The sequence below is a fragment of the Choloepus didactylus genome, chromosome 1, assembly GCF_015220235.1.
Source record: "Choloepus didactylus isolate mChoDid1 chromosome 1, mChoDid1.pri, whole genome shotgun sequence".
Taxonomy (NCBI): domain Eukaryota; kingdom Metazoa; phylum Chordata; class Mammalia; order Pilosa; family Megalonychidae; genus Choloepus; species Choloepus didactylus.
The window spans coordinates 64660212-64684330 of record NC_051307.1 but is presented as its reverse complement, the minus strand read 5'-3'; the positions used below and the strand labels follow the sequence as shown (position 1 = coordinate 64684330).

General features: G+C 39.4%; 1 protein-coding gene across 1 annotated transcript; it reads right to left on the bottom strand.

Moving 5' to 3' along the window:
* Positions 1 to 22992: 22992 nt before the first annotated feature.
* On the bottom strand, positions 22993 to 23552 carry LOC119532439 (membrane protein FAM174A-like). The gene has a single exon (XM_037834864.1). The coding sequence runs from the start codon at positions 23550 to 23552 to the stop codon at positions 23007 to 23009; it is 546 nt and encodes a 181-aa protein (XP_037690792.1). The 3' UTR covers positions 22993 to 23006.
* Between the last annotated feature and the right edge of the window lie 567 nt (positions 23553 to 24119).

Sequence of the window (24119 nt, the reverse complement as noted above, 5' to 3'; positions counted from 1 at the left end):
GTCCAAAGAAGACGCTGGGGAAAGAAAGAAAAGTGATGTAAGTAGTCAGCTCTGAAAGGTTGAGATGTGATTATTTCCACCCAAGTATTCTGAAAATCCAGGCGAAGTTTGTGAACAGTGCCACACAAGGGCCAAGATCGTGTCTGATTACTCCAGAGACGCCGCACCCACATGTCAGCAATAGTCATTCTTCACACAAACTGCAGTCATGCGCTTAGCTTCTTTCTCTCTTTCTTTGTAAAATCAAGTGTAATTGGACAGTTCCATCCTGGTAAAGCTTGTAATTGTTTTAGTAATAATACTTGATATCTAAGCATGATAGCCAGGTTGACATCCAAGTTCAATGAATCTAGACCTTACTAAGATTTAGGGAACCACTCAATTCTTTTGCAGCTGGTCGGTAGCCAATGCTTCTTTTTAACGGGAAAAGTTTTTGGCAGCTCTGTAACTTTCTTACCCTGGTATTTTCTAGAATGGAATATATATATTTATTTTGTCCCAATTCTTTGCCATGAAGTCTTCTGTCTGTGGTTTCTGAGACACCAATCCCTAAGGATTCAGGGAGAGTTTATCCCTCTTTCTTGGAAGTCAAGTGCTTGATCTCTGATGATTAAGGGCACTGAGCTATTTTTCTAGGAAGTGATGTGACTCCGTTATTTCCATCCCTGATCTGGCAGCATCTGTGGGGGAGAGAACAATTTGTTGCATGAAACAACTTACAAGTTAGAATTTCAGTGATTTTCTTCCTTCTCAAATCTAGCTATACTATTCTTTGTCTTTTCATACTTACCTATCATGCTAGTTGATTTAGCTCCAATTCTCTACCCAAAACCCCAGCTAAGCATGGTGCATTTTCCCAAAACATAAGATTTTAGGTGGGGAGGTGTTAAATTTTTATATTCCTAAAAGGTTTTGATATCTAAATACGGAGGTAAAAATCAATGGAATCCTGCTTTTCTATGGAAATATAGAACAAACTTTAAATTTCACTTAGTTTTTTATAAAATGAAAGACAAGAAAATTCTGAATATGTGGTAGGATGCTCCGACCAAGGCCAAGCTACTAGTTTATTCTACTGGGCCTGTGGAGTGCTTCAGGGGAGAAGTGTGACGATAGCTTTACCATGTTCCCTTGGTCCCAACAACCTGTCACCTGGTGAAAAGATACTGTAATCCCAAATTTTGACAGAAATGTTTGTTTTTATGTGTGGTCTGTTTGCTTATTGGACTTTGTTCCTTCTCTTCCCTTCTCTTCCCTTTCACAAATGCATTTGCTTGAGAATGAAACAATTTTTCAGGTTCCTATGAAAGTTCTCCCTTATATTACCCAAATGGGTGATTCATATTGTTTATTTAATTATAAAATAATTAATTTCTGGTGTACCTTTCTTTAAAACTGCTCTGAGATCAACTATAAGTGAATCATCTAGATATATTGCATTGTTGTTTTATTTCTTTATCATAATGCCCTTTTCAGCACTGTTTTCTGTTACTGATAAAGACTAAGATTCTGAACTGAAATAACAGTGAGGTCACACCAGAAGCATGTCCTTAAGATACACAGATTTGGTGATTCTGTCCATTTATGAAATTGATCCTTTGCTATCAGAATGAATGTTTTAAGGCTACAACAGCATTGTTACAGGATTTGGGATTTGTCTAGATTTCAGAATAAACTGTTAGCTGAAACCATCTTCTGTCTCCAGATTATTTCATGTCAAATCTCTGTTGCCATGAGAAAGCAAAGGGCAGAAGTTGCCTGGTCTGATTATTTTTTATAATACAGCCTCAATATCAACTAGAGAGAGGGAGGTGCTTGGGCAGGTGGCAGATGCTTAGAATCTTTTCCCTTTGGTCAAATTGGTATTTTGATGTCAAAACTGACTTCTTGTCTACACTGAATTGCAGGGAACCTTTATAAATGCATTATCATAGATTGTTGGTAGGTCCTTTGGTCTTATGCAGAATACCTTGTTGCAATGGTGTTTGTATGTCTGCTCAGCTAGGGGATGTTGAGTCTGGAGACAAATGTCTCATGCTGCCAAGACTCACACAGGACTGGTTTTTGCTACCATGTGTGCATGTGTTTGTGTGTCTGTATGCGTGTGATTTAAACAAACACCACAGACACATATATATAAACGAAGAGAATGAACTTGTCACCAATGTTGTATAATTCTCTTGAGGGTATAAGGTAGGAAAAAGTATTTGGAAAAAATAAAATTATCATCAGATGATCCTTGATGAATGGGATATCCGAGAGAAGGGGAGGTTTGAGATCCTTGTGTCAGTGTGACTTGTTGACATGCCTTTCCCCAACCTGGAGATGCCTTCTCGGCAAGGGATTGATTGAATCTGCAGTTCCCTCTCAGGGCAGGCGTATTGGCTCATAGTAGCTCTTCAAATTCTCATTCACTCCTATTTTGACCTTCTTTTATTTCATTTTCACCTTTTTCTCATTTCCATACAATTTTGTAATAGGTCTCAACTTGTTTCAGACACATTATGTTAGTGATTTGTGTAAATATCTAAGGAAGAAACCTAGTCTTACCAATCCATAGTCTATAGAGCAGGTACAGCGGATTCTCATTATTTGCTGTGGTTATGTTCTATAATGTTCTATAATATTATACACTGAATTAGCAAATACTGAACTATTGCTCCTGAAGGAAATACAGGGTTAGGTTCCAAGAGCCGCTGGTCACAATGTTTTTGTTATCCGATCAGTACATAACCTTATTTTATGTGTGTTTCTGTTTAAAAACATCTCATTTAATATATAGTGTTGATTCATTGAAATTGAGCTTAATGGCCAACAGCACTATAATGCATGTCTGAATGCAGTTTATCTAATATATGTATTTTCTCCATAAGGCACATCACAGCCTTCTTGCAGTTATGAATACTAGACAACGCTCCAGAACTACACTTTGGGGCCCTTCAAAACAGCAAAATCATCAACACAAGGTACAAAAATGTGAAAAACATGGCATCAAATATACCAAAAAAGGATACTTGTTTACGGTATGAGAGCTGAAACAAGAAGGTAAGAGGTCACCCTGTTTGACTTCAGCTGGGAATGCGTGCCTTGGGTTATTCAAATTTTTCACCGCTTTGCACATGTCCACAAATGACCACGAAAAACAAGAATACTGATTTTGGGGTTACAGATAAATGTTAGTGAATAGGTAAAGTCACAAATATCTACAAGTAACAAAGATTGACTTTATTTTCTGATAATTACTTTAGGTATAACTGCCGTCTATGATCAATAGATGGAAGAAATTTCATCTTTGACTGATTAACCTTGAGTCAACACAAGTGTTTTCTGCCAGGCTTAGGTTCCCTGACTTCTCTTTCTGGGCTTTCTCTACGTCAATGGTTTTTGCATTAACGTATTTATTATACAGCATTATATACATACAAAGTAATCATGTACCATATATAAGTTTTGAAGCAACATAATGATATTAATGAATCTACACTCAAATTTAGAACTAGAATATTAGCAATACTGTTTTATGTACATGTCTGTTCTCTCCTTGCCTCCAACAAGAAGTAATCACTATTTTTAAGTTTTTGTTTAACAATCCCATTGTTTTTTTTTCTTTGAAGGGGGAAAGTTTTCAAAATATGCCACCTTAAACAATAGTTTGTTGAGTTTTGTGTTTTTTTTGAGCTTTATTAAAATGTTGTTATTATTGTGAATATAGTCTTTTGCAAACTGCTTCTGTCATTCAACTTTGCAATTCCTCTGCATTGTTACACATAGTTGTAGTTCATTCATATTTGCTGTTGTATATTATTCTTTGTGAGACTATACCAAAATTTATATATTTCCTGTTGATGAAATTTTGTTTTTTTTTCCTCCCCATCTGCATTAAAAATTTTATTTTAATGGTCTTTAGAGCAGTTTTGAGTTTATAAAAACATTGTGCAGAAAGTATAGAGTTCCTATGTTTCCCTACCATAGTTTCTCCTATTAACATCTTACATTTGTGTGATGAACCAATATTGATATATTATTATTAACTAAAATCCACATTATTAACTAAATGTGAATTTTAGTTAATAACAATATATCAATATTGGTTTGTGTTGTACAGTTCTATGGGCTTTGACAAATGAGTAGTCATGTTTACACCTTTATGGTATCATATGGTAATCTCACAACCCTAAAAATCCCTTGTGGTCTACCTATTTCTTTCTCCCCTGCTCCCCTAAGACCCTGAAAATCACTTCTCTTTTTACTCTCTCTATAACTTTGCCTTTTCCAGAATGTCATGGAGTTGGAATCATATAATTTGTAACATTTTCATACTGGCCTCTTTCATAAGCAATGTGTATTTAAGGTACCTCCATCCTTTTTTTTGTAGCTTGATAGCTCATTTCTTTTTATTGCTGGATAATATTCCATTGTATGGATACACCACAGTTTGTTTCTCCATTTACCTATTCCTTTGTGAGACCATACCCAAAATTATCTATTTCCTGTTGATAAATTTTTGAGTTGTTTTCCTTCCCAATTTTAAAATTAGGAACAGAGGTATTATGTGTTCTTATATATGCCTGTGGAAATGCTAGATCACAGGGTATGCTAATATTCAACATTAAAAGATAATATCTGGATCTAAGATGGCAACATAGCAAGGAGTGGAAGCTAAATAGTCCACTGGAACAACTGAAAAAAACCAGAAACAACTAGTAAATAATCTGGAATAACTGCAGGGGGACAAATGTGACCGTCCACTCATCAAGCGCCAACCTGAATGCCCGAGATCATAGCATAAAATCTGTAAGTAAAAAACTGCAGGTCCAAGCTGGGAGACCCCTCCCCCCACAGCTTGAGCTGCAAAGCCTCATGGTGCCAGAGAGAAGCTCTCTCCCAGCAAGCGAATATAGCTCAGCTGAGCACCAACTGGGGTTTTAATTAGCGAGTATGAACTGCTCACTATGAGCTACGAATCCCCAACAAGCAGACAGAGGCTTTGGGTGATGACTGACCTTGGAGAGCCGGATGGTTGCCGCGAACTAGCCCTGAAGGGGACTTTCTGTTCCTTTTTGGCTCAGTGGAGAAAGCCTCAGCCATTTTCAGTTCCCAGTGCTCTGACCCAGACAAGGGTGGAGATGGCACAGGCAGAGAGACCATTGAAATACTAATGACCTCTCCCTAGGGGTCTATCTTCTCTAAGAGGAAAGGGGTGGGGCTTAGCCCTACTCCTCGCCTTCCATTCAGAATCAGACCCCAGAGCCTGGGAGAAAACAGTCACACCTCCTTACCCCAGTAAAGAATTGCAGGCTAACAGGTGCCACCTGCTGGGCAGAAAAGCACAGTGACCTGAGGCATCAGAGGGTGTACCAATTTTCTAAGACACATCCTCAGGGAAACCGGTTACTGAATATTTCTTCCTTCTGGGACCTGAGCCTGTTCTGGTCTGGGAAAACCTGATTGGGGTAACCAAGGAAACCATGCCTAGACAACAGAAAACTACAACCTACACTAAGAAAAATGAAGTTATGGCCCAGTCAAAGGAACAAACTTACACTTCAACTGAGATACAGGAATTGAAACAACTAATAATAAGTCAATTCAAAAAGTTTAGGGAAGATATGGTGAAAGAGATGAGCTGTATAATGAAAAAACTGGACGTACATAAGGTAGAAATTGAAAGTTCGAAAAACCCAACTGGCAGAATCTATGGAAATGAAAGGCACAACACAATAGATGGAAGACACAATGGAAACATACAACAGCAGATCTCAAGAGGCAGAAGAAAACACTCAGGAACTGGAAAACAAGGCACCTGAAAGCCTACACACAAAAGAACAGATAGAGAAAAGAACGGGAAAATATGAGCAACGTCTCTGGGAACTTAAGGACAAAACAAAAAGCAAGAATTTACTTGTCATTGGTGTCCCGGAAGGAGAAGAGAAGGGAAAAGGAGCAGAAGCAATAATAGAGGAAATAATCAATGAAAATTTCTCATCTCTTATGAAAAACATAAAAATACGGATCCAAGAAGTGCAGCATACCCCAAACAGAATAGATCTGAATAGGCCTACGCCAAGACACTTAATAATCAGATTATCAAATGTCAAAGTTAAAGAGAGAATCCTGAAAGCAGCAAGAGAAAAGTGATCCATCACATACAAAGGAAGCTTGGTAAGACTATGTGTGGATTTCTCAATAGAAACCATGGAGGCAAGAAGGAAGGGGGGTGATATATTTAAGACACTAAAAGAGAAAAACCAAAACCAAGAATCCTATATCCAGCAAAACTATTCTTCAGATTTGAGGGAGAGCTTAAAGTATTGTCTGACAAACAGACAATGACAGAGTTTGTGAACAAAATACCTGGTCTACAGGAAACACTAAAGGAAGCACTGCAGACAGAAAGGAAAAGACAGGTGTGAGAGGTTTGGAAAACAATTTTGGGAGATAGTACCACAGCAATGTAAGTACACTGAACGAAGATGACTGTGAATATGGTTGAAAGAGGAAGGCTTGGACCATGTGGGACACCGGAACAAAAGACTGTGTAACTTAGGGAAACCTAGGGTGCTTAACGATTGTAATAAAAGGTACAAATATGTTTTTACATGAAGTATAACAAATGAATGTCAACATTGCAAGGTGTTAAAAATAGGGTGGGATTGGGGGGGAAATATAAGCAATGCAAACTAGAGGCTATAATTAACAGAAGCATTGTATTATGCTTCCTTTAATGTAACAAAGGCAATATACCAAAGCTAAATGTGTATGGGGGGGGGTGGGGAATAGGGGAAGGTTATGGGACTCCTGGCATTGGTGATGTTGTATGACACTTTATTCTACTTTAGGTTAATGCTATCTTTCCTTCTGTCACTTTCTAGCTATCAAAAAAAAATTTTTTTTCTCTCTTTCTCTTTTCTTTTTCTTTTGCCTCTGCCTTCTCTGACTCTTCCTCTGTCTTTGTGGAAGAAATGGAGATGTCCCTATATAGAGAGTGGCGATGGTTATCAATACATAAGTACAGGACTATACAGGGAACCAACGATTGTTTACTTAGAATGGAATGTATAGTGTGTGAACAAAACCATCTTAAAAGAAATGGGTTGGTGAAGAAACCTTGAGGGCACTGTATTGAGTGAAATAAGACAGACACATAAAGGCAAATATTGCAGGGTCTCACTGATATGAACTAATTATAATATGTAAACTTATAGACATGAAATATAAGTTACCAGGATATAGAAATGAGGCTAAAGAATGGGGAGCAGTTGCTTATTATGAGCAGAATGTTCTACTAGGGAGAACTTAAATGTTTGGAAATGGACAGGGGTGATGGTAGCATGTTATGAGAATAACTAATAGTGCTGAAAGGTGTGTGAAGGTGATAGAAAGAGTAAGCTCAGAATCACGCATGTCACCAGAAGGAAAGCTGGAGGTTAAAAGATGGGAATGTATAAAACAGTGAACCTTGTGGTGGACAGTGTCCATGATTAACTATACAAATATTAGAAATCTCTCTCACGAACTAGAACAAAAGTATGCCACTATAACTAGAAGTTAGTAAGAGAAAGGCATATAGGTAAAAAAAATACCTATTGCAAACTATATACTATAGTTGGTAGTATTTTAACATTCTTTCCTCAACAGTAACAAATGTTCTATACCAAAACTATGAATCAATAATGGAGGGGGGCGTGGTTAGGGGTATGGGAGGATCTGAGTTGCCTTTTTTTTTTGTCTTTATTTCTTTTCTGGAGTAGTGAAAATGTTCTGAAAATTGAAAAAAAATTAATTGTGTTGATGTATGCACAGCTGTATGGTGGTGCCATGGGCAATTGATTGTACACTTTTGATCTTTGGCTAGTTGTATGGTATCTGAACAATCTCAATAAAAAATATTAAAAAAACCACATTATATCTGTTTTCTAAAGTGATCATGCCAGTTTACACATCTGTTAGCACATATGCAATTGTCCCTTTTGATTCATACCTTGCCCACACTTGTATTGCTAGGCTTTGTAGTTTTTATGAATGGGTGTAACATGGAATTTTATTAGTAATCAAGAAAATTCAAATGGAAGTTGATAATGAGGTTAGGCATTTGTCAAATGTTTCTTGGCCATTTTTACTTTATCTTCCGTGAAACAACTGTAGCTTGTCTCTTTTCCTAATGGGTTGTTTGTCTTTTTTTAATTGATGTGTAGGAGTTTCTACATATTCTGCTTACTTAGCCTTTGCCATCTGTTCCTGTTGCAGTTAATTTCTCCTAGTTTGTGACTTGTCTTTTCACTTTGTTTATGGTATCTTTTGATGAACAATGGTCCTTAATTTTAACGTGGTTGAATGTAATAATCATTTTTTCATGGTTAGTGCTTTTTGTGTCCTATTGTGAGGTTATAAAGCTGTTCTCCCATATTTTCTTCTAAAAGTCTTAAAATTTTGCCAATTACAATGATGTCCTTAATCCATCTGGGATTGACTTTTGTGTACAATAGAAGGTAAGGCATCCAGTTTCATTTTGTTCTCCTTTAGGAGAATTGGCTGTCTCAGCACCATTTATAGAATAGCCCCCTCTTTTCTCCAGTGACCTGCAATGTAACATTTATAACATTTCAAATTTTTATTTTCCTATCTGCCTTGGGACTTTTTCTTCCATTTTGAAAAAATATTTAAAAACAAACAAAACCGGAGGCGGGGCAAGATGGCAGACTGGTGAGCTGTATGTTTTAGTTACTCCTCCAGGAAAGTAGGTAAAAAGCCAGGAACTGCGTGGACTGGACACCACAGAGCAATCTGTCTTTGGGCATACTTCATACAACACTCATGAAAACGTGGAACTGCTGAGATCAGCGAAATCTGTAAGTTTTTGCGGCCAGGGGACCCGCGCCCCTCCCTGCCAGGCTCAGTCCCGGGGGAGGAGGGGCTGTCAGCTCCAGGAAGGAGAAGGGAGAATTGCAGTGGCTGCTCTTATCGGAAACTCATTCTACTGATTCAAACTCCAACCATAGATAGACTGAGGCCAGACACCAGAGACTCTGAGAGCAGCCAGCCCAGCAGAGAGGAGACGGGCATAGAAGGAAAACAACACGAGAAGCTCCAAAGTAAAAGCAGAGGATTTTTGGAGTTCTGGTGAACACAGAAAGGGGAAGGGCGGAGATCAGGCCTTGAGGCGCATATGCAAATCCCGAAGCAAGGCTGATCTCTCTGCCCTGTGCACCTTTCCTTAATGGCCCTGGTTGCTTTGTCTATTAGCATTTCAATAACCCATTAGATCTCTGAGGAGGGCCGGTTTTTTTTTTTTTTTTTTTTTTTTAATCCTTTTTGCTTTTTCTAAAACAATTACTCTAAGAAGCTCAATACAGAAAGCTTCAAAGAATTGAAATTTGGGCACGTCAAGTCAAGAGCAGAACTAAGAGAGCTCTGAGACAAAAGGCAATAATCCAGTGGCTGAGAAAATTCACTAAACAACACAACTTCCCAAGAAAAAGGGGGTGTCCGCTCACAGCCACCATCCTGGTGGACAGGAAACACTCCTGCCCATCGCCAGCCCCATAGCCCAGAGCTGCCCCAGACAACCCAGTGTGACGGAAGTGCTTCAAATAACAGGCACACACCACAAAACTGGGCGTGGACATTAGCCTTCCCTGCAACCTCAGCTGAATGTCCCAGAGCTGGGAAGGGGGAGCAGTGTGAATTAACAGAGCCCCATTCAGCCATCATTTGAGCAGACTGGGAGCCTCCCAACACAGCCCAGCAGCCCAGAACTGCCCTGGGGGGACGGCACCCACCTGTGACATAGCACAGTCATCCCTCAACAGAGGACCCGGGGTGCACAGCCTGGAAGAGGGGCCCACTTGCAAATCTCAGGAGCCATACGCCAATACCAAAGACTTGTGGGTCAGTGGCAGAGACAAACTGTGGCAGGACTGAACTGAAGGATTAGACTATTGCAGTAGCTTTAAAACTCTAGGATCATCAGGGAGATTTGATTGTTAGGGCCACCCCCCCTCTCCGACTGCCCAGAAACACGCCCCACATACAGGGCAGGCAACACCAACTACACACGCAAGCTTGGGACACCAATTGGGCCCCACAAGACTCACTCCCCCACTCACCAAAAAGGCTAAGCAGGGGAGATCTGGCTTGTGGAGAACAGGTGGCTCGTGGTCGCCACCTGCTGGTTAGTTAGAGAAAGTGTACTCCACGAAGCTGTAGATCTGATAAATTAGAGATAAGGACTTCAACTGGTCTACAAACCCTAAAAGAACCCTATCAAGGTCAGCAAATGCCACGAGGCCAAAAACAACAGAAAATTATAAAGCATATGAAAAAACCAGACGATATGGATAACCCAAGCCCAAGCACCCAAATCAAAAGACCAGAAGAGACACACCTAGAGCAGCTACTCAAAGAACTAAAGATGAACAATGAGACCCTAGTACGGGATATGAAGGAAATCAAGAAGACCCTAGAAGAGCATAAAGAAGACATTGCAAGACTAAATAAAAAAATGGATGATCTTATGGAAATTAAAGAAACTGTTGACCAAATTAAAAAGATTCTGGACACTCATAGTACAAGACTAGAGGAAGTTGAACAACGAATCAGTGACCTGGAAGATGACAGAATGGAAAATGAAAGCATAAAAGAAAGAATGGGGAAAAAAATTGAAAAACTGGAAATGGACCTCAGGGATATGATAGATAATATGAAACGTCCGAATATAAGACTCATTGGTGTCCCAGAAGGGGAAGAAAAGGGTAAAGGTCTAGGAAGAGTATTCAAAGAAATTGTTGGGGAAAACTTCCCAAATCTTCTAAACAACATAAATACACAAATCATAAATGCTCAGCAAACTCCAAATAGAATAAATCCAAAAAAACCCACTCCGAGACATATACTGATCACACTGTCAAACATAGAAGAGAAGGAGCAAGTTCTGAAAGCAGCAAGAGAAAAGCAATTCACCACATACAAAGGAAACAGCATAAGACTAAGTAGTGACTACTCAGCAGCCACCATGGAGGCGAGAAGGCAGTGGCACGATATATTTAAAATTCTGAGAGAGAGGAATTTCCAGCCAAGAATACTTTATCCAGCAAAGCTCTCCTTCAAATTTGAGGGAGAGCTTAAATTTTTCACAGACAAAGAAATGCTGAGAGAATTTGCTAACAAGAGACCTGCCCTACTGGAGATACTAAAGGGAGCCCTACAGACAGAGAAACAAAGACAGGACAGAGAGACTTGGAGAAAGGTTCAGTACTAAACAGATTCGGTATGGGTACAATAAAGGATATTAATAGAGAGAGGGAAAAATATGGCAAACATAATCCAAAGGATAAGATGGCCGATTCAAGAAATGCCTTCACGGTTTTAACGTTGAATGTAAATGGATTAAACTCCCCAATTAAAAGATATAGATTCGCAGAATGGATCAAAAAAAATGAACCATCAATATGTTGCATACAAGAGACTCATCTTAGACACAGGGACACAAAGAAACTGAAAGTGAAAGGATGGAAAAAAATATTTCATGCAAGCTACAGCCAAAAGAAAGCAGGTGTAGCAATATTAATCTCAGATAAAATAGACTTCAAATGCAGGGATGTTTTGAGAGACAAAGAAGGCCACTACATACTAATAAAAGGGGCAATTCAGCAAGAAGAAATAACAATCGTAAATGTCTATGCACCCAATCAAGGTGCCACAAAATACATGAGAGAAACATTGGCAAAACTAAAGGAAGCAATTGATGTTTCCACAATAATTGTGGGAGACTTCAACACATCACTCTCTCCTATAGATAGATCAACCAGACAGAAGACCAATAAGGAAATTGAAAACCTAAACAATCTGATAAATGAATTAGATTTAACAGACATCTACAGGACATTACATCCCAAATCACCAGGATACACATACTTTTCTAGTGCTCACGGAACTTTCTCCAGAATAGATCATATGCTGGGACATAAAACAAGCCTCAATAAATTTAAAAAGATTGAAATTATTCAAAGCACATTCTCTGACCACAATGGAATACAATTAGAAGTCAATAACCATCAGAGACTTAGAAAATTCACAAATACCTGGAGGTTAAACAACACACTCCTAAACAATCAGTGGGTTAAAGAAGAAATAGCAAGAGAAATTGCTAAATATATAGAGACGAATGAAAATGAGAACACAACATACCAAAACCTATGGGATGCAGCAAAAGCAGTGCTAAGGGGGAAATTTATAGCACTAAACGCATATATTAAAAAGGAAGAAAGAGCCAAAATCAAAGAACTAATGGATCAACTGAAGAAGCTAGAAAATGAACAGCAAACCAATCCTAAACCAAGTAGAAGAAAAGAAATAACAAGGATTAAAGCAGAAATAAATGACATAGAGAACAAAAAAACAATAGAAAGGATAAATATCACCAAAAGTTGGTTCTTTGAGAAGATCAACAAGATTGACAAGCCCCTACCTAGACTGACAAAATCAAAAAGAGAGAAGACCCATATAAACAAAATAATGAATGAAAAAGGTGACATAACTGCAGATCCTGAAGAAATTAAAAAAATTATAAGAGGATATTATGAACAACTGTATGGCAACAAACTGGATAATGTAGAAGAAATGGACAGTTTCCTGGAAACATATGAACAACCTAGACTGACCAGAGAAGAAATAGAAGACCTCAACCAACCCATCACAAGCAAAGAGATCCAATCAGTCATCAAAAATCTTCCCACAAATAAATGCCCAGGGCCAGATGGCTTCACAGGGGAATTCTACCAAACTTTCCAGAAAGAACTGACACCAATCTTACTCAAACTCTTTCAAAACATTGAAAAAAATGGAACACTACCTAACTCATTTTATGAAGCTAACATCAATCTAATACCAAAACCAGGCAAAGATGCTACAAAAAAGGAAAACTACCGGCCAATTTCCCTAATGAATATAGATGCAAAAATCCTCAACAAAATACTTGCAAATCGAATCCAAAGACACATTAAAAAAATCATACACCATGACCAAGTGGGGTTCATTCCAGGCATGCAAGGATGGTTCAACATAAGAAAAACAATCAATGTATTACAACACATTAAAAACTCGAAAGGGAAAAATCAATTGATCATCTCAATAGATGCTGAAAAAGCATTTGACAAAATCCAACATCCGTTTTTGATAAAAACACTTCAAAAGGTAGGAATTGAAGGAAACTTCCTCAACATGATAAAGAGCATATATGAAAAACCCACAGCCAGCATAGTACTCAATGGTGAGAGACTGAAAGCCTTCCCTCTAAGATCAGGAACAAGACAAGGATGCCCGCTGTCACCACTGTTATTCAACATTGTGCTGGAAGTGCTAGCCAGGGCAATCCGGCAAGACAAAGAAATAAAAGGCATCCAAATTGGAAAAGAAGAAGTAAAACTGTCATTGTTTGCAGATGATATGATCTTATATCTAGAAAACCCTGAGAAATCAACGATACACCTACTAGAGCTAATAAACAAATTTAGCAAAGTAGCGGGATACAAGATTAATGCACATAAGTCAGTAATGTTTCTATATGCTAGAAATGAACAAACTGAAGAGACACTCAAGAAAAAGATACCATTTTCAATAGCAACTAAAAAAATCAAGTACCTAGGAATAAACTTAACCAAAGATGTAAAAGACCTATACAAAGAAAACTACATAACTCTACTAAAAGAAATAGAAGGGGACCTTAAAAGATGGAAAAATATTCCATGTTCATGGATAGGAAGGCTAAATGTCATTAAGATGTCAATTCTACCCAAACTCATCTACAGATTCAATGCAATCCCAATCAAAATTCCAACAACCTACTTTGCAGACTTGGAAAAGCTAGTTATCAAATTTATTTGGAAAGGGAAGATGCCTCGAACTGCTAAAGACACTCTAAAAAAGAAAAACGAAGTGGGAGGACTTACACTCCCTGACTTTGAAGCTTATTATAAAGCCACAGTTGCCAAAACAGCATGGTACTGGCACAAAGATAGACATATAGATCAATGGAATCGAATTGAGAACTCAGAGATAGACCCTCAGATCTATGGCCGACTGATCTTTGATAAGGCCCCCAAAGTCACCGAACTGAGCCATAATGGTCTTTTCAACAAATGGGGCTGGGAGAGTTGGATATCCATATCCAAAAGAATGAAAGAGGACCCCTACCTCACCCCCTACACAAAAATTAGCTCAAAATGGACCAAAGATCTCAATATAAAAGAAAGTACCATAAAACTCCTAGAAGATAATGTAGGAAAACATCTTCAAGACCTTGTATTAGGAGGCCACTTCCTAGACTTTACACCCAAAGCACAAGCAACAAAAGAGAAAATAGATAAATGGGAACTCCTCAAGCTTAGAAGTTTCTGCACCTCAAAGGAATTTCTCAAAAAGGTAAAGAGGCAGCCAACTCAATGGGAAAAAATTTTTGGAAACCATGTATCTGACAAAAGACTGATATCTTGCATATACAAAGAAATCCTACAACTCAATGACAATAGTACAGACAGCCCAATTATAAGATGGGCAAAAGATATGAAAAGACAGTTCTCTGAAGAGGAAATACAAATGGCCAAGAAACACATGAAAAAATGTTCAGCTTCACTAGCTATTAGAGAGATGCAAATTAAGACCACAATGAGATACCATCTAACACCGGTTAGAATGGCTGCCATTAAACAAACAGGAAACTACAAATGCTGGAGGGGATGTGGAGAAATTGGAACTCTTATTCATTGTTGGTGGGACTGTATAATGGTTCAGCCACTCTGGAAGTCAGTCTGGCAGTTCCTTAGAAAACTAGATATAGAGCTACCATTCGATCCAGCGATTGCACTCCTCGGTATATACCCGGAAGATCGGAAAGCAGTGACACGAACAGATATCTGCACGCCAATGTTCATAGCAGCATTATTCACAATTGCCAAGAGATGGAAACAACCCAAATGTCCTTCAACAGATGAGTGGATAAATAAAATGTGGTATATACACACGATGGAATACTACGCGGCAGTAAGAAGGAACGATCTGGTGAAACATATGACAACATGGATGAACCTTGAAGACATAATGCTGAGCGAAATAAGCCAGGCACAAAAAGAGAAATATTATATGCTACCACTAATGTGAACTTTGAAAAATGTAAAACAAATGGTTTATAATGTAGAATGTAGGGGAACTAGCAGTAGAGAGCAATTAAGGAAGGGGGAACAATAATCCAAGAAGAACAGATAAGCTATTTAACGTTCTGGGGATGCCCAGAAATGACTATGGTCTGTTAATTTCTGATGGATGTAGTAGGAACAAGTTCACTGAAATGTTGCTATATTATGTAACTTTCTTGGGGTAAAGTAGGAACATGTTGGAAGTTAAGCAGTTATCTTAGGTTAGTTGTCTTTTTCTTACTCCCTTGCTATGGTCTCTTTGAAATGTTCTTTTATTGTATGTTTGTTTTCTTTTTAACTTTTTTTTTCATACAGGTGATTTGAAAAAAGAAGGGAAAGTTAAAAAAAAAAAAAAGAAAAAAAAAAGAAAAAAGACTAACAAGGGAAAAAAAAAAAAAAAAAGATGTAGTGCCCCCTTGAGGAGCCTGTGGAGAATGCAGGGGTATTCGCCTACCCCACCTCCATGGTTGCTAACATGACCACAGTCATAGGGGACTGGTGGTTTGATGGGTTGAGCCCTCTACCATAAGTTTTACCCTTGGGAAGACGGTTGCTGCAAAGGAGAGGCTAGGCCTCCCTGTATTTGTGCCTAAGAGTCTCCTCCTGAGTGCCTCTTTGTTGCTCAGAAGTGGCCCTCTCTCTCTGGCTAAGCCAACTTGAAAGGTGAAATCACTGCCCTCCCCCCTACGTGGGATCAGACACCCAGGGAAGTGAATCTCCCTGGCAACGTGGAATATGACTCCCGGGGAGGAATGTAGACCCGGCATCGTGGGATGGAGAACATCTTCTTGACCAAAAGGGGGATGTGAAAGGAAATGAAATAAGCTTCAGTGGCAGAGAGATTCCAAAACGAGCCGAGAGATCACTCTGGTGGGCACTCTTACGCACACTTTAGACAACCTTTTTTAGGTTCTAAAGAATTGGGGTAGCTGGTGGTGGATACCTGAAACTATTAAACTACAACCCAGAACCCATGAATCTCGAAGACAGTTGTATAAAAATGTAGCTTATGAGGGGTGACAGTGGGATTGGGAATGCCATAAGGACCAAACTCCACTTTGTCTAGTTTATGGATGGATGTGTAGAAAAGTAGGGGAAGCAAACAAACAGACAAAGGTACATAGTGTTCTTTTTTACTTCAATTGCTCTTTTTCACTCTAATTATTATTCTTGTTATTTTTGTGTGTGTGCTAATGAAGGTGTCAGGGATTGATTTAGGTGATGAATGTACAACTATGTAATGGTACTGTAAACAATCGAAAGTACAATTTGTTTTGTATGACTGCGTGGTATGTGAATATATCTCAATAAAATGATGATTAAAAAAAAAAAAAAAAAAAAAACCAAATCATTTTTATGAATCATGTTTTTTTCCCCTGCAAATTTGAGATCATATGATTTTTATCCATTTCTCTGTTAGTATAGTAAAAGACATTTATAGACTATCTATTAAATTACTCCTGAATTCCTGGGCTAATCCCAACTCAGTCACGATGCTAATGTCATTATTGTTTTTAATTGCTTGGTTTGGCTTGCTATTATTTTGTTTAGGATTTTTACATCTGTATTTCTGAGTGAGATTGGTCTGTAATGTTCTTTTTTCCAGTTTTCCTTTTTTGGTTATGGCATCAGAGTTATATTTGCCTCATAGAATGCATTGGGAAATACTCTTTTTCTCTTTTCTGGAAGAACTTGAAATGACCTGTTCTTTGGAAGTTTCATAGAATTCACCTAAAAAATCTTTACTTTTTTGAACTGGAGAAAATTTTCAACTACTGATTGAATTTCTTTCAAGGACTATGGTATATCTAGACTTTCTATTATTACTTGATACAGTTTGGTTATTATTTTTTGCCTAGGAAAACTTCTTTTAGGATCCCTGGCTTAATGTAAGAATCCCAGGTTTAGTTTTCCAGCCTTATTGTTGGTCCAAGGCTTCATCTCCTGTTTTTGGAGCTGCATCCTCCAGAAAAAGCACTTTTTAAAATAAATTTTATGAAGGTATGGTTTGGGTTAGCAGAGCCCCAGCTGATCACATTGCTGATATTGACATTTTCCCTCAGGACAATCCCTATTTTATTTTACAAACCTCATCTCCCTGACTGCTTGTATTTTTCAGTTATCTAGAAAGACTCCAATTTCAGTGTCTGATTTGTGAATGTCCCAATTACATGAGCAGTACCTTCCCCCCTCTAAACCCCTAGGAAAAAATGTGTCCCACTTGGGCAGACAAAGAGATTCTCTCTGGTTTGTGGAAACTCAGTGGTGATAAGGAATCAATTCTTCCACCCTAAACACAATAAATTTATCCTTACTATTTTTTTAAAAAATGGCATTGTGTGCATCTTGCATCTGAATATATCTCTATTGCTCAACTTCTGCATTTACCAACAATGACTATGTTGGAAACCCTAGGTGACATTTCAAGTGTGACGTATCTATCACAGCCTCTGCATGCTTCTCATTTTACTAGCAATCTGCTAAAATTGGAGGAAGAGTGAACAGCAAAGAAAGTTCATGTTTTTGAGAAGCTAGAGTGAGGTTATGAAGGGTTTGCATGATTAGCTATTTTCCTCATTATAGACATTTGCTTCACTGCCCCTAACCTTCTCTTGTTGAAAATTTTAGCAAGTGCCTGAAACTGAGGAATGACAGGATCTGCCTGTCTCAGAAGGCATGCCAGGCTGTTCTCAGAATATATTGAGTGGAGACATTTCTGGAGAGGAAAGAGGAAAGATCTGATTGCCAAGTTTTTATTTCCCAACCCCCTCCTATTCTTCCAAGCCCTGAACACCCTCTCTTTAAGGATGTCTTGCCAGCAAAGCTTATTATTAGTTCATAGAAAATTATTCTCCAGAAATCTAAATGGACACCCATAAAAAAACCTCTAAGTTATTTATTGATTGATTGATTGCCTGTGTTTTCTGTTCTAAAACAGAAATGTTGTGCTAGCTGGGAAAAATTTCTTTTTTTCTCATACAGAAGTCATAATTGTAAACCATGCTTTCTGAAATCTAACATCAGTAGCACAATAGGGATGTTTTAGATGTTTAGATGTCAACAACTTTTCCTGTACAGAGCCACATAGTAAATATTTTGGGCTTTGTGGGCCATATGGGTTCTGTTGCAGCTACTCAACTCTGCTGCAAAAGCAGCTATAGATAATATGGCAATAAGTAAACAACTGGGCATGGCTGTGTTCCAGTAAAACTTTATTTACAAAAAACAGGTGGCAGGTAGAATTTGGCCTTTGGGACTAATGTGCCAACCCCTGTTTCAGAGGCACCATTCTGAAGGTATTTCCTTCAAGGTTTGCTGCACATAGTTTCCATCATTCATTTATCTAAAGTAGTTTCTTAACATTAACACTTTTGACATTTGGGCTGGATAATTCTCTGAGATGAGGAGCTGTCCTGTGCATTCTAGCCTATTAAACAGCATGGCCCACCAGATGCTAGTAGCATGCCCCAAGTTCTGATAATCAAAAATATCTCCAGATATTGCCAAAGTACCCAGAGGTGGGGGAAGGAGTTGCCCCTGTTGAGAGTCACTGATCTAAACATATTTGAATAAAAGTATGAGGGTGTCACAACGGGGGGACTGTAAATTGTGTAGCTGTCTGAACATAGAACAGGGATTGTGGTGTAGAGGCAATGATTGTGCAGGGCCATTTAGACTTCCTCTTGAAAGCAACTGGATGCCATTAAAGGGTCTTATACAGAGGAAGGTTGTGGTACATTCAGCTTTATATTTTAAAATGGTTACCCTTGCATCAAAGAGAAAAATGAGTTAAACAGAACACGACTAGAGGCAGGGAGGTCAATAAGAAGACCCAGCTTCCAATATTTTGACTAGTACATCTTGAACAATATAGCTCTTGTTGCTAATATTTAAAAGTCCTCTTAACATTTATGTAATGACCACCGTTAGACTTATTAGGGCAATATGGTCAATCTACTTATTATTTCAAGATGTACCTGACACTAAACTCAGGTTCAATTTTGCTAGAACACTCATTTTCTTGTTGGTGGGAAGGTCATCTTACAAAATAAAACCACTAAGTAGCTGTCTCGGCTTTGACTATAGAGTCAGAGCAAGGAAGTTGACCGTCACTATAGGATGTGTTCAACAAGATATTGTAGCCAAATGAATGGGCCAACTCTGTTTTAGGGATCAAGATGTCTTTGAATCTTGAATTGGAAAGAACCTGAAGGTACAATGTTCATTCAGTGCAGCTATATAATCTTCCACTATTGAAAATGTCACTTCCGCTTAAATAACTCTAATGACAGTGACTAGGCTCCCAAGAAAGCTCATGCCATGTTTTCAGAATATGTGATCATTAGACAGCTCTTCTGCATCTTTCTTACTGCTATAAGATAATATATATTTGTTATTTTCTTTCAAAGAACTGGAATAGTTACCCTGATGAGTGCTCTCCTCCCTGGTCAGACTTGGGAAGTGAACAAATTTTTGTTCTCAAACTTCCCTTTGTCACATTCTGCCCTTACTTTCAGTAATTCTCATGTTTGTGATGTCCAACAATATTTATCAAGGGTCTCTGCTCTTCTGGCACCATGGTAGGCAGTGGGGATACAAAGATGAAAAGATATAGTATCTGCTTACAAGGAGCTCACAGTTCTCACATGGTGAGAAGATTCAGTCAAATTAAAATGATAAGTATAATTCATACAATGTGATAGGTTCTTGAACAGTATTGAGGGATGTGGTGGTTTGAAGCTGTACGTACCCCATAAAAAATATGTTCTTAATCCATTCCTGTGGGTGTGAACCCATTGTAAGTAGAACCTTTTGATGAGGCTATTTAAGTTAAGGTGTGACCCACCTCAGCTGGGATCAGTGTTAATCCTATTACTGGAGACCTTTATAAATGGAATGAATTCTGGCATGAGAGAGAAAGCCACAGAGGAAGCAGCCAGAAGCTGAAATAAATGGAACCCAGAAGAGAAGGGAGTGACCACCACGTGCCTTACCATGTGACAAAGGAGCCAAGGATTGCCAGCAGCCAGCCTAAAACACCAGTCTTTGGGGAGAAAGCATTGCCTTGGCGCCTTAATTTGGACTGTCTTTTAACCTCAAGACCATAAGCTAATAAATTCCCATTGTTTAAGCTGACCCATTGCATGGTATTTGCTTTAGCAGCCTAGGAAACAAAAACAGATTTTGGTATCAGGAGAGTGGGGTGTTGCTATTGAAAATACCAAAAATGTGAAAATGGCTTTGGAATTGAGTAGAAGCTGGAAGAATTGTGAGGCACTTGATAGAAAAGGTCTGGATTGCTTTGAAGAGACTGTTGGTAGAAATATGGATGTTAAAGGTACTACTGATGAGGCCTAAGAAGGAAATGATGAGTGTGTTTTTGGAAACTGGAGGAAAAGTGGTCTTGTTTTAAAGTGGCAGAGAACTCAGCAAAATTGAGTTCTGATATTGATGGAAGGCAGAACTTGAAAGCAATGAACATGGATATTTAGCTGAGGAGATTTTCAAACTAAGTGTGGAGAGTGCAGCCAGGTTTCTCCTTGCAGCTTATAGTGAAATGAGAGAGAAAAGGGATAAGCTGAGAACTGAACTCCCGGAAACAAAGAAACTAGAAGTTAATGGTTTGGAAAATTCTGAGTTTCCAGAGAGCAAGTCCCCAGAGAGTAATGCTCTCTGTGAGGGTTTAACTGAACATAGAACCAGTCAGCAATTTCCATGCAACTCAGGACTGGAAGTGCAGTTATGTAGGAAGGATCTGTGGAAAGTACTTCTGTCTGATGGCTTGGACCCCTCTGTACTATATGCAAGACAAACATGTTTTTTGCATAATTTGTGTATTTGTATGAGTGGAACCACTGCCAGCCTGGAGTAAAAAGGACAGAAAAGGGATGAATTGAAAGAAAAATCGCTAAAAGGGCAGAGCCATGGAAGTTGAGGTCTGGACTGAAGGCATCTTCTTGGGCCAAGAGAACAGGCCAATCCATGTGTGTGGAAAGGGTGAGTCTACCCCCATACTTGGAGAGGGCAGGACTTCTGCCCTGTTGTTCGGGAAGAGTGCTGCCAACCCAGTTCTCTGAATGGGTAGAGCCTGTGCCCCAGGGATTGTGGAGAGTCTGGCCGGTACCCCAGTGCTCTGAAAAGGAGGAGCCTGTGCCCCAGTATTCAAGGAGAGCCTGGCTGTCATTCTGATGCTTAGAGAAGGTGGAGCCTTCACCCCAGTGTTTGGGGAGAGCATGGCTACTGAGGAAATGCTTGGAAGGGGTGGAGCTGCAGCTCCATCAGGCCTGGAGGACATTAAATTGTTCCATAGATAACTCTCAGACCTTGAAATGTAATGGAGTGTGCCCTGCTGGGCTTCAGAATTGTTTGGGACACATGACCCCTGTTTTTCTTCCAATTTCTTTGTATGAAAATGGGAATGTTTATTCTGTGCCTATCCCTCCATTGTATATTAGAAGCAGATAACTTGTGTTCTCCATGTTTCACAGGTCCACAGAGGGGAATTGTGCCCCAGAAGAGACCACACCCATAATCAATTTTGATGAGGCTTTGTACTTGGTATTGTTACTGAAATGACTTAGGGCTTTTGGGATATTGTGATGGAATGAATGTGTTTTGCATGTAGACAGAACATGTATTTTTTGGGGTCCAGAAGATGGAGTGTGGTGGTTTTAAGCTGTATATACCCCAAAATAAAAAAGTTGTAAGTAGGACCTTTTGGTGAGGTTATGTCACTTGAGGTATTACCCATCTCAGCCAGGATGGGTCTTAATACTATTACTGGAGTCCTTTATAAACAGAATGAATTCTGACTTGAGAGAGAAAGCCACAGGAAGCAAACAGCTGAAACGGAATGTGGAAGAGAAGGTAGAGACCAGGAGATGCCCCTTGTGCCTTGCCATGTGACAGAGGAACCAGGGCTCACCGGCAACCACCTCCAGAACGTTACAGTCTTCAGGGAGAAAGAATCGCTGTGATGATGCCTTGATTTGGACATTTTCCCAGCCTCAAAACCATGAGTGAATAAATTCCCATTGTTTAAGCTGAAGCATTTTGTGGTATCTGCTTAAGCAGTCTAGGAAACTAAAACAAGGGAGGAATATAAAAATCACAGTTACTGTGTAAAATTGAACTTTTCCACGAAGCAAATTATCTAATGATGCTTTACAGTGGTAGGATGTGTCTTTTGGGTTTTCTGTTCCTCCTATTGGCTGACCATTGAGTCCAACTCCACTTTTTAAACAGCTCTTCTGTTTGCATGAGTTTATTTTTTTTTTCTTTTTTAAGAATTTCAAATATTTATTGTTTTGCATACAATAACTCAGACATTAGTAATATTTTAAATTCCAACACAAAGTAATAAATTTTGCTTCATTTCCACTGAAAAACAGGAAAATTCATCTTGGTAAAGGAAAAAGTTCATTATTTTTAAGCATAAGTTAGTTGTTTGAATTTATAGTTCTTTAAAATATGACACCAGCAAAAAAAAATTAACATTAATTGATTAGTACATAAAACAGTTTACAATAATATGGTAAACAAAAACCAAAAACTGATCAGAAAACACTGTTTTAAAGTATTTCTATTATAGTACTCCCAAGGACTCTGAGCCTGTTATTAAAGCAATTCTATACATTCGAGATGTTACAAACTGATACAGTATTTACTGCAACAACAAATTAAAGGTGTCTCATAATGCATGTAACTTAAATACCCTCCCTCTCTTCCCCATGGATACAGTGGCTTCTTATTCCTTAAAGATAGAAACTCTGCCTTTCACTGTAGAATGATGAAGTCCTCTCATAAAAAGGCACATTCTTATCTTCGAGGATGACTGGCATCAAACAATGTGTTATCATCCTCCTCCTCATCTTGTTCTAAAGGTGTCAATTCCATGTTTTCTATGTTAGTGTCCAGAACTCCGTATTTTCTTGTCTTTCGGTTTCTTCTTCTCACCCTGACAGTCCTGACCCTGACGATGAAGTTCTCCAACACCGCGCCCCTCACCACCATCAACACCGTCAGGGCCCGCTGGGTCATGGGGTTGTCACCAGGGTTTGGACTCACAGCGAGGCTGCCGCCCACTGAGCCTCCTTCCCCAGCCTTCCTTCCGTGATCATCCCGCAAGCTCCGCCCTGGAGCTGCTGCCATCACCGTTCTCGGCGCTCTGCGGCCCGCGGCCTCGGCTGGAGTGCAGCCTGGGAGCAGGGTCCGTGGCCCGGGGTCCCGCGGCCCAGAGTCCGGCGCAGCCTCGGCCGCTCGCAGCAACACCGCCAGGGGCCGGCTCAGCGCTGGCAGCAGCAGCAGCAGGAGGGCGGGGGCCAGCAGGCGGCTGGGGCAGCAGCAGCTAGGAGCAGCCTTCATCGCCCCCCGCCCCAGTCCGCCCTCTCACCACGTGGGAACTGCCGGGCCGCCGTCCTGGCTCCAGGAGGGTCCATGGGCACAATGGTGGACGAGGAAGACGTGACCAAATCCCGGGCTAAAGCCTGGCTGCCGCAGGTGGCAGCTGCCAGGAGTACCCATGAGTTTATCTTTCATTTGCCAGAATTCAAATCTGAAACATGTACAAGTCAAGGAGGTGCTTAAGGTGTTCATACAGGAGAGGTGGCCAGTCCAGCCTCCCCAGAGAGACAGCATTTTCCTGATAACTTAAACCCATGAAAACAGCAAGTGGGGGTAACCTCAAGACTGAGGATTTCACAATGTATGGTTCCCACCCAAGGAAACTTGGGGATAACTTGAAGATTAAACAATAGCCGTCATTTCATATGTAATCATTTAATTCAGTTGGTATGTGCTCTACATCATACCTACTGTTCTAGTTTGCTAATGCTGCCGGAATGCAAAACACCAGAGACGGATTGGCTTTTATAAAAGGGGGTTTATTTGGTTACACAGTTACAGTCTTAAGGCCATATAATGTCCAAGGTT